General features: G+C 41.1%; 1 protein-coding gene across 5 annotated transcripts in view; it reads right to left on the reverse strand.

Moving 5' to 3' along the window:
- Positions 1-15,194, reverse strand: part of LOC109910422 (bromodomain and WD repeat-containing protein 1-like) — a 179,286-nt gene that overhangs the window by 22,556 nt on the left and 141,536 nt on the right. For all 5 annotated transcript variants that reach the window (XM_048602760.1, XM_048602761.1, XM_048602759.1 and 2 more), the window contains exons 30-32: positions 13,408-13,563; positions 11,573-11,693; positions 4,398-4,523 (exon numbers count right to left, since the gene is read on the reverse strand). In XM_048602760.1, coding sequence (XP_048458717.1) covers positions 4,398-4,523; positions 11,573-11,693; positions 13,408-13,563 — 403 coding nt within the window. The remainder of the gene's footprint in view (positions 1-4,397; positions 4,524-11,572; positions 11,694-13,407; positions 13,564-15,194) is intronic.

The raw sequence follows: 15,194 nt of genomic DNA on the forward strand, positions 1-15,194 counted from the left end.
AAGGTGAACTAAAACTGGATCATCTGAGACTCTTACAGTTTTGGGAGAAGGTGGGTGTGGTAAGGCAAACAAAAGATACAAATGTTAAAATATTCAACAGCATGCCTTTTAAATTATACTTTTTGTTTATCAAATGAAAAATAGTAATGTTTTCTTGTGTTTAAAACAAATTTTGAACAGCGTCAGCCAAATCATGGGCTATACGGCTCTGCTCCTGGAATGTACCAAACTCCAGTCTAAATAGCTCATTAAATAGCTTCTGCAAGATTCGAAAGACTTAAAACAGCAGAAGAGTGTAACAGATCTCAGAAACAACACAAGCAGGGAGGCTTAAAGTGTAAGAGCATGCTGAAGATTGCGGAATGAACGTACATGTGGAGAGGCTTAAAACAGCATGAGAAGTTAGAAAAGGTGCAAGTCCACAGATGACAGAGTTCAGACTCAGCACTTTTTTGTTTTTTTAGGGGGGAAGGAGGTTGCAGAATTCAGACCCAGCCATATTACAGGGCTGGCACAGAGTTCACGCTCAGGGCAGGGGGAGGGGCGGTCCTGGGAGGCAGCAGAGAGCTCAGACCTGCAGAGTGCAGGGCAAAGATTTTCAGGTTTGAGAGACAGAGAAAATCATAACTGTGGCATCATTGCAAAACAGCCTAGAGGACATCAAAAGTAGAAAAGCTGCACGAGAGGAGTGGGCTTTGAAAATATTTAAGAGTGATATCACAGGGAAAGCAAACTCAGCAAGTGGGACTGGGAGCCAACATGGGACGAGTGGTGACCTTGGCAACTTAGAGCAGGTATGTATTTCTAAGTAAAAAGTGGTGTTTACCTGGGTTACAAGTGTTTAAAGTATAAGAAACAGGGCAAGATTCCAGGTACATATTTAATCTCCTATTTCTTCTTTTTCTTTTATTTTTACTTTCAATTTTAGTTTCTTTCATTTTAACCTCCCAGCTGAGGTCGCTATCCCTGTGCCACTCAGGTTGATCCTTCCCTCCAGGACTAGTGAACACCCCTCTGAAGATATCAGTCCTGGTCCTTTTGAAGTCTAACCTATCCAGCTTGAACAGGTGCCATCTTCCCGCAATAGGTCCCAATGCCTCAAGAATCTAAATCCTTCCCAACTACATCTTCTCCGTTCAGCATCAATTTGGTCAATTCTATTATTCGTCACCTTGCTAGCACTGGGAGTAATACCGAGTTTACTACCTTTGAAGATGTGATGTTTGAAGTTTATTTCCTAACTTCCTATATTCTGCTTGCATCTCTTTTTTTTAAGCTACATCTTGAGAACTGATATGGATCAGGATCTCTGGTTGTTCTCCCTCCCATTTCACAATGTCCTGCAGCTGCCCAGTGACCTGGCACCAATGTCACATTCCTGACCACAGAAACAACTAAAAACCGGAGGTAAGAATTTTCTAACTATGTAAAAAAAACAGTTAAGCAAACAAATTAATGCTCCTTAGTCTGAAATGGGAGAATTCATAAGGGAAAACAAAGGATTGCAGAGCGTCTTCTATCTAGATCCTGGCAGTACAGCTGACCATAAACTGATTTGTCCTCAGTAGACTGAGTAGACAAGTTGCATACAATGGTTAGCTTTGTAGTCGGAGCTTTGTTGAGAATTTAAGCAGTGTCAGAGTCAGAGGTGGACCTTTAGATCTTCCTTTTGCATTATGCATTTTTTTTTAATCTATACACTACACTGAGCTGGGTCACTATTTGGGTGCAGACTGGCTGGATCAGCTGGCATGGTTTCCTGTGACCACATATAAAGCACTGCCCTCTTTTCCACCACCAGCTCCAGTTCTCTGCAGGCAAAATAGGAAGCCAATCTGTCTCTCTGGGCCATGTTACTTGTACTAATGATGCAGCACCACACACTGTGAAGATGACTTGCAGTATCTGAAGCAGAGTGCAGCTGGATTTTAAGTCACGGCACCAGCAGTATAAAAGTGGAAGGTCCTGGGAACAGTAAGCATTTCCACCCCTCCTGCCACTCAATACCATGAGGAAGGCGCTATATGGACCAGATGCACAATTAATGAAGTGAAGAATAAAAGACTGCATGAGAAAAGTAACTGAAAGTCATGACAAACTGGGTACCATGAACTTCACTCAATAAAAACGAAAGCAAATTGGGAAAATTCAGCCCACCCATTGTGGAATAATTTGAGGTCATATGGTTCAGTCTGTGAATGTAATAAAGTTATTGGAATGGAACTGATTATGAACTAAACTCATCTCAGCAGCAACAGCTTTTGCTCTCTCCCCTTCTCTGAAATCCTTCAAACTTTGAGTTGAAAATCCATTTGAGGACCTCATTAGTACAAATGGATGGTTCCTGAAGGAGCATTCAAAATTTATGCGACTGCCGCAAGAAAACAAAAATCCAATGTCTGTAACTGATCCAGGAAGAAAGCCAACAGCTATGTAAAGCGACTTTCATTACAGACTAACATTTTGGGGCAATCTGTAAATAATTCTTTAACCTTGAGTTTAATAGTTAATGGGCGGAGTACTTGTAAAAACACCTCATAGTTCAATATTTTGGGTGAGAAACAGATTTCTTCAACAGAAGCAAACCTGCAAAATAGTAGCGATCCTGCAAAATAAATTAAAATGGAAGACTTCAAAGAACCCACCAAGGCAGTCCTTATCAATTAGTTCACTGCCAAACTCTCAATCTCCAGTCACCAGGATCTGTAATGAATCCAACGTTTGCTTGACCCTTAAGTCCATTATGTTAAGTATCTATCAAGATACCTCTCATGAAAACATGGCTGATTTCTCAAAACTGATCAAGAGATACAGAAATACTATTGAAGTGTAAGTGGAAAGCCTTTGAAGATTGGAAGCTTCACCACAACTCAACAGAAAAGTAGCAGTTGTATGGGTGCTTGAAGACAGTACGGAATAAAATCAGTGACATAGAACAATGACGGGTAGAAAGGCTATGGAAGATGCCCCAACTTGCACAGTGAAATATGCACGATTTCCTCAGCACTGTTGAGATTACATAAAGCCTAAGTGCTGAAGAGCCTAACATGCTGAGGGGAGCTCAAAACATTCAGGGTGAAGGTGCCAGCAGTCACTGAACAGGACCTTTTGGAAAATACTTCAACTAGGATTCAGTCTGTCATTTAAGCGCTCTCAACTCCATTCTTCAATACCCGATCATGACCTGCATAGCTGAAACAATCGCTCAAAGCCGAGAAAACAAGGGCGCTGCATCAGGTAGATTCCCTGCTGAATTTCTGAAACATGAAGTATGACTGTGCAACATTAGATTCCTCACCAGCAGGACAGGGAGTGTTGGGAGATCTCAGGTTGATTACTTTGAGGAAGGGAAATGAGTCCAATTATGATAACTACAGAAAAGATAACTGCCACAGAAAAGCTCATTAATCACATAAGGAGTCTATTAATCACACCCTCCGAGTGGCTGAAGATTGTCTTCCAGTGTTATAGTCATGCTTTTGCACACTGCTCAGGGAATCCTAGAAAAATGCTAAACACAATACCAATCACTATTCACAGACATTTTCAAACTCTTAAAAGCCTTTCAGTGTAAATCATGAAGGTTTATAGAGTATCTTCCACAAATCTGATTCCCCATGGAAATTTATCACCTTCTTCCACCTTCTTCAAAGACATAACAACTAAGATTATCACCAATGGAACCATCATGGACCCTATATCTCAGTGAAGACTGGGGTCAAAAAAATGCTGCACTATTGCATCAACCACCTTCTTCTCTGCAATACTGCACACCTCACCTCCAGAAAACTAAACAGACATGGATATAATTTATAGGACCCAACATGCCTCACATTGAGGTGCTAATGATACACTTGGTTGGATAGGACTGTTTTTGTTTGCCTCACACCAGATTCCTGAAGCAACTACTCTTCTCAAAGCTCAGGTTTGGCAGGAGACTCCCAGAAGGAGAACAAAACATTTTATGGATTATCACAAAGGTTCCCACAAGTGGTCAAACTTCCCTGTCAATAAATGACGGTTGACCTGAGTCTGATCAAAATGGTGAAGGTTCATTCAGGAAGGCAAACATATTGTGAGGAAAGGTGAAGTTGAGGCATCCAAGAGAGAGCACAAACCTCCAAACTACTCATCTACCCGACCCTTCAAGCACCACAAATGGCAGAGTCTGCAGATCCTAAACTGGACTTATCATCCATCTCAGAACGTACTGAACTGGAGTGGAAGCAGGCCATCCTCGATCCTGAGAGACTGCCTAAGAAAATGACAATCAGCAGTTTTCAGAACTTTTTTCTGGGGTTAGCCCCCAGACCACAAGATTATTGAATTCTATGTCATATATCCTATGGTAGAACTTAAACTTTTATCTTTTGAGAAAAAAATGTATGCGTACTCACTCAATGAACTTGAGAAGCAGATCAGCGATTCGCCTGGCTGATGAAACAATAGGACTATCTGGTTCATTGAAAGTTCTTGCATTGTGTTCTATATACCTCACCTCCCATACAAGTGCACTGATCCTCCTGCAAATTAGAACACAATGCATACAGATGGCAGCTTCAAAATCTCGGTACTTAACATTACAGCAAAGTAATTTTTTTTGAAAGTTACAAATATATATTGCAAAAACATCAGACTGTAAATACTTTTAATACACATGATAGCAATATAGAACCACAGCCACTGAATTATTTCACAAATGTGACTAAGATTTTGCACCAGCAGTAACCACTAATAAATTTAATGGTTTTTAATCAAAGAATGCCTCAGTGCTTCTAAACATCGTGTGTACAGCATTAAACCATCTCCCGTAACCTTCATTTATACATGTTTGAAAGAGAATATATATATGCATTACATCTGTTTTAACTCAATAAAATACATGACAGCCATTCCCTGGCTCATTTCTCAGAATAATGCCCTACCAATCAGAATCAACTTCCTTGTTTTGAATTTTTAAATAAAAATTTCACGGGATATGGGCGTCACTGGCCAGGCCAGTATTTACTGCCCACCACTAACTCCCCAGAGGACAGCTGAGAGTCAACTAAATTACTATGGGTCTGGAGTCACATCTCAGCCAGACCGGATAAGGACGGCTGATTTCCTTCCCTAAAGGACATTAGTTAACCAGGTGGGCTTTGGAACAATTGAAAACAGTTTCATGGTCATCATCAGCCTCTTAATACTCAGATTTTTATTAAATTCCAATTTCACCATTTGCCATGGCAGGATTTGAACCAATATCCCCAGAAAATTACCTGGGTCTCTGGATTAATAGCTATTGATAATGCCTCTGAGCCATCGCCTCCCTTTTAAAGGAAGCCTGGCTCTTAACTCTCAATCAGTATTAATGGGTGCATCCACCATGTCAATGCTTCAACTCGAGTCCACTTGTCAATCAACACTTTCCTCTCATGCAGTATAAATTTTGGCTTTTCCCTTGAATTGGTATTCTTATGAAATATCCTGATGTTTTGTCTTGCATACAACTTCAACAGCAATATGCATTGCGTCTTCCAGTTTATTTATTTATTTGCTGGGATAACAAGCAAGTTCAGACACACAATTATCTGTGATTCTGACAGCAATTTTCACCCATCTTTTCCTCTCCTTCTCCTAACCCTATCTCACCTAAGAGAAACCTCTGCTAGATTGGTGACCACTGGAGGGGCAGGCAGGCAGGTAGGCAGAGCAGGAGGCCTCTTAGCTATTCTTCTTTCAAACAAGTTTACTGTTTTGGATACTGTGCAACAGCAGCAGCCAGACCAGTGTCTCCATGATTGGTTCTGTGGTACAGTCGGGAGTGTTGAAATGTAGGCAAGCGTTATTAAAAGGGGACTCTATAGCTCAGATAGGCATTTCTGTGGTTGAGAGACTCTAGGATGGCCTGTTGCCAGAGATCGTAGTCCATGTTGGTATGCATGACATAGGCATAAAGAGAGATGGGGGAAAAGGGATACAAAGGGAATTTAGGGAGCTAGTAGCAGGACCTCTAGGGCTATAATCTTGGGATTACTCCCTGTGCCACATGCTGGTCAGGCCAAAAATAGGAAAGTAATAAGGTTGAATACATGGCTAAAGAGCTGGTGTGGGATTGGGTGAAGGGAGATCTTCTGATATCTAGATCATTGGGATCACTTCCAGGTTGAGGGATCTGTACTATAAAGATGGGTTGCACCTAAACTGAAGGTGCATCAATATCCTTGCAGGGAGGTTCACTAGTGCCACTTGGAGGGTTTAAAACTAGTGCGACAGTGGGGTAGAAACCACAGTGTAGGTCATCATGTGGAGTAATTGAGAAAAAGGTAGAAATCAAGTCAAGTAAGTCTAAGTGCAAAGGAGGTCCAGATTAATGAACATGGCGAAACTGGCAGTCTGAAATGTATTTACTTTAAAGCAAGGAGCATAACAGGTAAAGCAGATGAGCTTGAAGCCTGAATTAGTACATGGAACCATGGAAACTTGAAGGGCAGGACTGGCAGCTTAACATTTCCAGGTTTAGATGTTTGAGACAATGATAGATGGATGCTGAAGGGGTGGGGGAGTTGCATTACTAGTTAAGGAGTGACAGATGAATGCATGGTTATAAAGATGGTACAGGAGAGAAGGCTTTAGAATCCTGGGAAAGTAGAACAGGCTGCGGGGGGCATGGCACCTGCACAAGCCAGATGAACTTCACTCAAATAGAGCCAGGACTGAGTTCTTCAAAGGGCATTTTGTTAATGCTGATGGATAGGCTTTTAAACTAACTCAGGAGGGGTAAGAATCAGGAAAACATATTAGAGAGCAATACAAGGGTACACAAAACACTGGAAGAGACAGTATTCTCTGTTCTAATTCTATCCAAATTAATAAGTGGAGTTGCAGAAAGGAAGAAATAAACAGTCTAAATCCGATCTATACTGCACTTATGTGAATGCGCAGCGTATGTTTAATAAGATTTGCAACTTACAAGTACAGATTACCATATGGAACTATGTTGTTGTGGCAGTAATAGAGACATGGCTCAAGGAAAGGCAGAACTAGATGTTAAATGATGGACTTGTGAATAATGAGGAAGGCTATCAAAGGATACAGCAGAATATAGATCACTTGAAAAGTTGGTCAGAGAAGTAGCAGAGAAGTTTATTCCGGACAAGAGTGAGGTTATGCATTTCAGGAGATCAAATGCATAGGTAAAGCAAACAGTGAATGGCAGGACCCTAAGAGGCACTGATACACATAGGGTTCTTGGGTGCAGGTCTTTAGCTCCCTGAAAGTGGCAACACAAGTGGATAAGGTGGTAAAGGCAGCATACAGCATTCTTGCTTTCATCAGACAGGGCATGGAGTATAAAGGTTGGCAAGTCACGCCGCAGATGTATAAAACTTTAGCTAGGCCACATTTGGAGTATCATGCAGTTCTGATTGCCACATTATAGGAAGGATGTGGAGCCATTGGAGAGGGTGCAAAGGAGGTTTATCAGGATGTTACCTTCTATGTCTGTGTCAACCATGATGCCATTCTAAACTAAATCAATTTGAATTATTTACAAGAAATATTAATGACTTGGATGAGGAAAATGAATCCTATCTAAGTTTGAAAATGACAACAATAGATGGGGAGCCAAGTAGTGAGGATGACACAAAGTCTGTAAAAGTACATAATATCGGAAAATGTGAGGTTATGCACTTTGGCAGGAACAATATTTGAGATAAATACTTTTTCAACTGAAAAAGGCTCTAGAAAGCTACAGCACAGAGGGTTTGGGAGTCCTCTTGTATAAATCACAAAAAACGAGCATCTAAGTTCAGCAGGGAAAACATGGAATGCAGGCATTTATTTCAAAGGAAACAGAGTATAAAATTAGACAAGTCTTGCTAAAACTATGCAAGGTATTAGTCCAACCACAGTGGGGATAGCGTGAACAGTTTATCAACTGGCATTGGAGGGAGTCCAGAGAAGGTTCACAAGGTTGACCCCAGTATGGTGGGACTGTCTTCTTAGTAGAGTTTAATTATATTGGGCTGGTACTCATTGTAGTTCAGAAGATTGAGAAGTGACCTTATTGAGACACTGAAAATTCTTAGCGGACTTCACAGGGTAGATGCGGAAAGGTTGTTTCCCCTCTGGGAGAGCCTGTGACTAGAGAAACAAGTGAACAGGAGAGATGTAAACATATACCACATTCAGTTTATGAAAATGAATCATAGTTACACAAATGGGTTTACGGGACTATGATACTGTGTCATTACAAAGACTTAGTTGATAGAGTGACAGGACTGGCTGCTCAATGTTCCGCAGTTTTGTTGTTTTAGACAAGATAGAGACGAAGGTAAAAGAAGTGGAGGAGTTTCATTACAAATCAAGGAGAATGTCACACTTGCAGTCAGGGAGGATATACCGCAGGCATATGGCAATATGGATAAAGCTCAAATACCTCGGATGCAATTTATACCGTAGGCCCCCAACAGCTACCGAGATATTGAGGAACAAATATGTAGGCAGATCATGGAAAGATGCAATAACAACAGGGTTGTCATACTGAGGGACTTCAACTTCCCCAATATTGACTGGGACTGCTTTAGAGAAAGAGGCTTAGACAGGGCAGAATTTGTTAAGTGCATGCAAGAGGGGTTCTTAAAACAATATGGGGATAGTCCAACTAGAGAAGGGGCCTATTGTGTTCGCTAATGAGCCTGGCCAGGTGACTGACCTTTCAGTGGGAGAGCGTTTTGGAAACAGTGATCACAAGTCCTGAAGTTTTAAGATAGCTATGAATAAGGTTAAGTCAAGACCTCGCGGAAAGGTACTAAATTGGGGGAGGGCAAATTACATCACTATGAGGTAGGACCTAGGAGTATTAATTGGGAGGAGCTCTTATCAGGGATGTCCACATTTGACATGTGGGAGTTGTTTAAAGTCCTGCTGATCAGAGTTCAGGACCAGTATGTTCCAGGAAGGAGGAAGGACAAGGATAGCAAGGGAGGTTGTAAATTTAGTGAAAAGGAATAAAGAAGCATATCTAAATATGAGAAAGGTAAATTTGGATAGGGCCTGTGAAGAATATAAAAAAGCAGGAAAGAACTCAAGCAGGGGCCATGAAATAACCTTGGCAAGTCAACTTAGAGAGAATCCCAAGGTATTCTATACATACATTAAAAACAAGAGGATAGCTAGGGAGAACGTAGGACCATTCAAGGATAAAAGGAGGGAACTTGGAGGCAGAAGATGTAGGTGAGATCCTAAATGAGTACTTTGCGTCGGTATTCACCGAAGAGATTGATATGGAGGATTTGTGTGGCGCATACTAATATGCCAGGGCATTTTGAGATCAATAAAGAAGTGGTGTTGGGTCTCTTGAAGTGCATTAAGGTGGATAAATCCCCAGGGCCCAATAGTATCTACCCCAAGTTATTCAGAGAGGCAGGAGAGGATATCACTGGGGCCTTGACCAAGATCTTTATATCCTCACTAGCCACTGGAGAGGTCCCGGAGGACTGGCAAGTAGCTAATGTTGCTCCTCTGTTCAAGATGGGAAATAAGGATAATCTTGGACTGGCGAGTCTCACATCAGTGGTGGAATGCTATTGGAGAGATGTTGCCTGGTATGGAGGGAAGGTCTTATGAGGAAAGGCTGAGGGTCTTGAGGCTGTTTTCATTAGAGAGAAGAAGGTTAAGAGGTGACTTGATAGAGACATACAAGATGATCAGAGGATTAGATAGGGTGGACAGTGGGAGCCTTTTTCCTCGGATGGTGGTGGCTAGCACAAGGGGACATAGCTTTAAATTGAGGGGTGATAGATATAGGACAGATGTCAGAGGTAGGTTCTTTACTCAGAGAGTAGTAAGGGCGTGGAATGCCCTGCCTGCAAAAGTAGTAGACTCGCCCACTTTAAGGGCATTTAAATGGTCATTGGATAAACATATGGATGATAATGGAATAGTTTAGATTAGATGGGCTTCAGATTGGTTTCACAGGTCGGCGCAACATCGAGGGCCGAAGGGCCTGTACTGCGCTGTAATGTTCTATGTTCTATGTTCTATAGGGATAGGATTTACACACATTTGGAAAAGTATGGCCTAATTAGGGACAGTCAGTATGACTTTGTGCAGTGCAGGTCATGTCTTATTAACTTGAGTGAATTTTTCGAAGAGGTAATGAAGGTGATTGATGAGGGTAGAGCAGTGGATGTTGTACACATGGATTTTAATAAGGCTTTCAACCAGGACCCTCATAGTACACTCATTCAAAAGATGCATGGGATCCACGGTGACTTGGCAGCATGGATTCAGAATTGGCTTGCCCATAGAAGGAAGAGGGTAGTGGTGGAAGGGTGTATTTCTGGATGAACGTCCATAACTGGTGGTGTTCTGCAGGGATTTATACTGGAACCTCTGCTGTTTGTGATACATGACTTGGATGAAAACATAGATGGGTGGGTTAGTAAGTCTGCAGACAGCACAAAGATCAGTGGAGCTGTGGACAGCGTAGAAGGTTGTCGAATGATACAGTGATATAGATCTGTTGCAGATATGGTCTGAGAAATGGCAGATGTATTTTAATCCAGGCAAGTGAGGTGCAGCACTTTGGAAGATCAAACGTTAAGGAAAAGTATCCAGTTAATAGCAGGACCCTAAACAGCATTGATATGCAGAGGGATCTCGGGGTTCAAGTCCATAGTTCCCTCAAAGAGGTCACCCCAGTGGTTGGGATAGTAAACAAGGCATACGGCATGCTTGCCTTTATTGGTCGGGGAATTGAGTACAAGAGTCAGAACATCATGTTATAGCTTTATAAGACTTTGGTTACGCCAAACTTAGAGTACTGCATTCAATTCTGGTCGCCACATTACAGGAAGGACATGGAGGCTTTGGAGAGGGTGCAGAAGAGGTTTACTAGGATGCTGCCTAGATTAGAGGGTATGAGTAATAACGAAAGGCTAGTAAAACTCAGGTTGATTTCTCTGGAGCAGCGGAGACTGAGGGGAGACTTGATAGAAGTCTATAAAATTATGACATGCATAGATAGGGTTGACAGTCAGAATCTTTTATCCAGAGTTGAAATGTCTAAAACTAGGGGCATGCATTTAAGGTGAAAGGGGGAAAAGTTCAAAGGAGATGTGAGGGGCAAGTTGTTGCTGTGTTTTTTTTTTTTTTACACACAGTGTGGTAGGAGTCTGGAAAGGGGTGGTGGTGGAGGCAGACACGTTAGGGGCATTTAAGGGACTTTTAGATAAGCAGATGAATATGCAAGGAATGGAGGGATATGGACCATGGGCAGGCAGAAGGGATTGGTTTAATTTGCGTCATGTTCAGCACAACATCGTGGGCCGAAGGGCCCATTCCTGTGCCATGCTGTTCTGTGTTCTAAATGTATATAATTTCCTACCTTTTCTTGTATACACATCCATATTTAAACTTTCATTCCTTAGAACCTTCTTAAAACACATCTACTTGCATTTAACATAATCATATAGTTAGCTAGAGGTGACTTTGAAATATTTAATGATTAATTAATTTAATTAATTTTAATTAATGATTTATGGTAACAAGCATATTTATATTTGTTTGGAGAAAGCACACATACCTGTAAAATCTATTAACCAGTCTCATTCTAATGGTGCTCAGGTCTGTAAGGTAGGAAACCACCATACAATATACAGGATATGCACGAAGATCCACAGGAGCGTTAAATGGAGTTGCTATATCTATTAATAAGATGATGGGAGAGACATTAAATGAATATTTCCCGTCAGTTTTACTGTGGAGAAAGAAATGGAAGCCACAGAATACTTAGAAGTCATAAAAGGTAGATAAACCTCCAAGATCTGATCATGTGTATCCTATGACAAGTGGGAAGTTAGGGAGGAAATTGCAGGGCCCCTAGCAGAAATATTTGTATCATCAATAAACACAGATGAAGTACCGGAGGACTGAAGCGAGGCTAATGTTGTGCCATTATTTAAGAAAGGTGGCAAGCAGCAGCCTGGAAACTGTAGACCTGAGAGTCCGGCATTGGTGGTGGGTAAGTTGTTAGAGGTGATTCTGAAAGATAGCATTTATATGTATTTGGAGAGGCAAGGACTGATTAGGGAGAGTCAGCATGGCTTTGTGAGAGGAAAATCGTGTCTCACAAACTTGACTGAGTTTTTAAATAAGTAACCAAAAAGACTGATTGAAGGCAGAGTGGTAAGCATTATTTACATGGAGTTTAGTAAAGCCTTTGACAACGTTCCACCTGGTAGACTAATTAGTAAAGTTAAATCATATGGGATTCAGGGTGAGCTTGCAGTTGGATACAAAATTGACCTACTGGTAAGAAACAGAAGGTGGAGGAGAGGGTTGTTTTTCAGACTGGAGGCCTGTGACCAGCAGTGTTCCACAGGGATTGGTACTGGGTGCATTTTTGTCTGTCATTCATAAAATGATTTGGGTGAGCGTATAGGAGGCATGGTTAGTAAGTTTGCAGACAATACCAAAATTGGAGGTCGAGTGGACAGTGAAGGTTATCTAAGATTACAAACAGATCTTAATCAATTGGGTCAATGGGCTGAGGAGTGGCAGATGGAGTTTAATTTCGATAAATGGGAGGTATAGCATTTTGGCAATAGAAGCAAGGGCAGCACTTACACAACTAAAGGTAGGGCCCTGGGTAGTGATGTAGAACTGAATGATCTAGGGGTTCAGGTACAGAACTCAGATTTCTGTTACAGGTAGACAGGATAGTTAAGGTGGCAGTTCATTGCTCAGACCTACAGGACGTCGGTGAAGCCTCTTCTGGAGTACTGTGCACATTTCTGGTCACCACTGTTGTAGGAAGGTCATTATTAAACTGGAGAGGATTCAGAAAAGATTTACCAGGACATTTGAGATATAGAGAGAGACTGGAATGCCTGGGAAATTTTTCATTAGAGCAAAGGAGGTTGAGGGTTGACCTAATTGAGATTTATAAAATCATGAGGAGCATAGATAAGGCGAATGACAACAGTCTTTTCACTTGGGTGAGGGAGTTCAAAACTACAGGGCATTTTTGAAGGTGAGAGGAGAAAGATTTAAAAAGGATATGAGGGACAAATTTTTTTACAAAGTGAGTGTAATGAATGAACTGCCAGAGAAAGTGGTGGATGCAGGTACAGTTACAACATATAAAAGACATTTAGATAAGTTTATGAACAGGAAAGGTTTAGAGGGATATGGACTAAGTGCAGGCAGGTGGGACTAGTTCAGTTTGGGAGCATGGTTGGCGCAGATTTGTTGGACTGAAGGGTCTGCTCTATGCTCCAAGCCATATGACTCTATGACAATATCCCTTTCAGGTTATTTTCTGTATTACTGAAGATTAATGGTATTGCACTGGCAACAGCGATTATATCAAGTATCAAATATGTATCTCCAGAAAACAAATGCAGTTTGTGAACCCACCTAGTGTCACAAGGTCATCAATGCCCCTTATAATACGCTCACATTCTTCATCTCTTGATTCTTCTCCCCACTCTCCTTCTTGAGGTCTGTACAGCAGAGCTTCGAGCTCTTCCACGGTCACAGGAACACCAGCACTAGGATCATCAGGAAATTCAGCTACAATATGAACAGTAGCATAAAAAGACAGTTCACTACATTTGAGATGAAAGAAAATTAAGATAATGTTTGGGAGTGTTATCGAAACTTAAGGTTTGGTTAGGCAGCTTTCATTCGCTAACCATGACCTTATTTGTGTTTAAGGATGCAATTATTTTATTACATGTCCTGCCAATAGTCTATTCAGGAGCAACAAGACAGTCAAGCCCACGCAGAACGTCTTGATTTAACATGTATAATCTAGCTCATGGAGTGAATAGATTTAGTGTGAAATAGGTTGAACAGACAATGTTTCCAAAGATATTTTACATTGGAAATCATTCATTATATCCACGCCAGCAATACGTAAGGAAACATGTTACAGTCAAAGTTATGCACTTGAGGGAGGGGTTTTTGCAGAGCTTGGAAGATTGTGAGAACCTTTAAATATGGTGCTTATAAGTAAACTCAATTCCCATTTTTCACAGATCCAAACTTTTTGTCGGAGAAAGATAAATCATTCAGCAGGAAACTTTTTTTTATAGCAGGGCTAATCGACAGCAACGAGTTCAAACAGACTCCATTCTGTCTTGTACTGGGGTCTTAAATCCCTCTTGAAGGGCAGAAAAGATCTACTTAAAAGTCATTATCTGCAGCTTACAAAAATCCACTAACCTTTCAACTAAAACAAAAGGTTTAAACAGTCAGGTTGTTTAAAAAAATCATTTGACTGCTTTGCATTACAGGTGGTCCAATGTAGGCTATAACATTTAAACCATTTATTCATAATATAATAAGCAGTGCATGGGCAGATTACACCAGACTGAGATGATACAGAGCGAATCCGCGGGGAAATCTGATTCTATGAATTGGTACACAGGGCAAAAGAAGGTGATTTAAGCAAGGCTTATTACAAGAATAAACAAATATACAAAAAAGGAGCACAGGTATAACATTCAGCTAGTTGAGCCTGTTCTGCCATTCAATACGATCACGGCTCATCTGTTGCTTTTGAATTCCATTTTCCCATTTATCCTGATAATCGTGGACTCCCCTGTCTGGAAGAATCTATGATGTGGAGGTGCTCGTGTTGGACTGGGGTGGACAAGGTCAGAAATCACATGACACCTGATTATAATCCAACAGGTTTATTTGAAACCACAAACTTTCAGAGGCTCAGCCCTTCTTCAGGTGTTAGGGAGAGAGGTAGTATCAGACACAGAATTTATAAGTAAAAAATCAAAGATTCACACTATTGATGAGGATGTACTATAGAAACCTAAGATGCTGTTAAATCTTTAATCAGTTAGAAGGTTTTAATTAATTAATACGTATATGTCAATCTCCAAATTCCTTTCAAGTTACGGTCCTGAGAAAACTAAAGGCTTTATCAGTGCAAAGAAGAGATGACATTTTAAGTCAGATAATGCATGTTAGGTGTGAGGCCTTGTTTAGAATCTGTGGAATTAGTGTGGAGTCGGACTGGTTTTATTTCTAAGGTAGAAATTTATAAAACACCATACTGACTGTCCATAAACTGTGTGATTTTTGAACAAAGTAAAATGCATCTGCAAATATAAATTCGCCCAGTACAGTCGAGCGAGTGACAGCGAGCGTGTCGGGGGGCGGAGGAAGAGCGCGACAGCGAGCGT

This window comes from Rhincodon typus, chromosome 11 (assembly GCF_021869965.1).
Source record: "Rhincodon typus isolate 14 chromosome 11, sRhiTyp1.1, whole genome shotgun sequence".
In the NCBI taxonomy this organism is placed as follows: Eukaryota; Metazoa; Chordata; class Chondrichthyes; order Orectolobiformes; family Rhincodontidae; genus Rhincodon; species Rhincodon typus.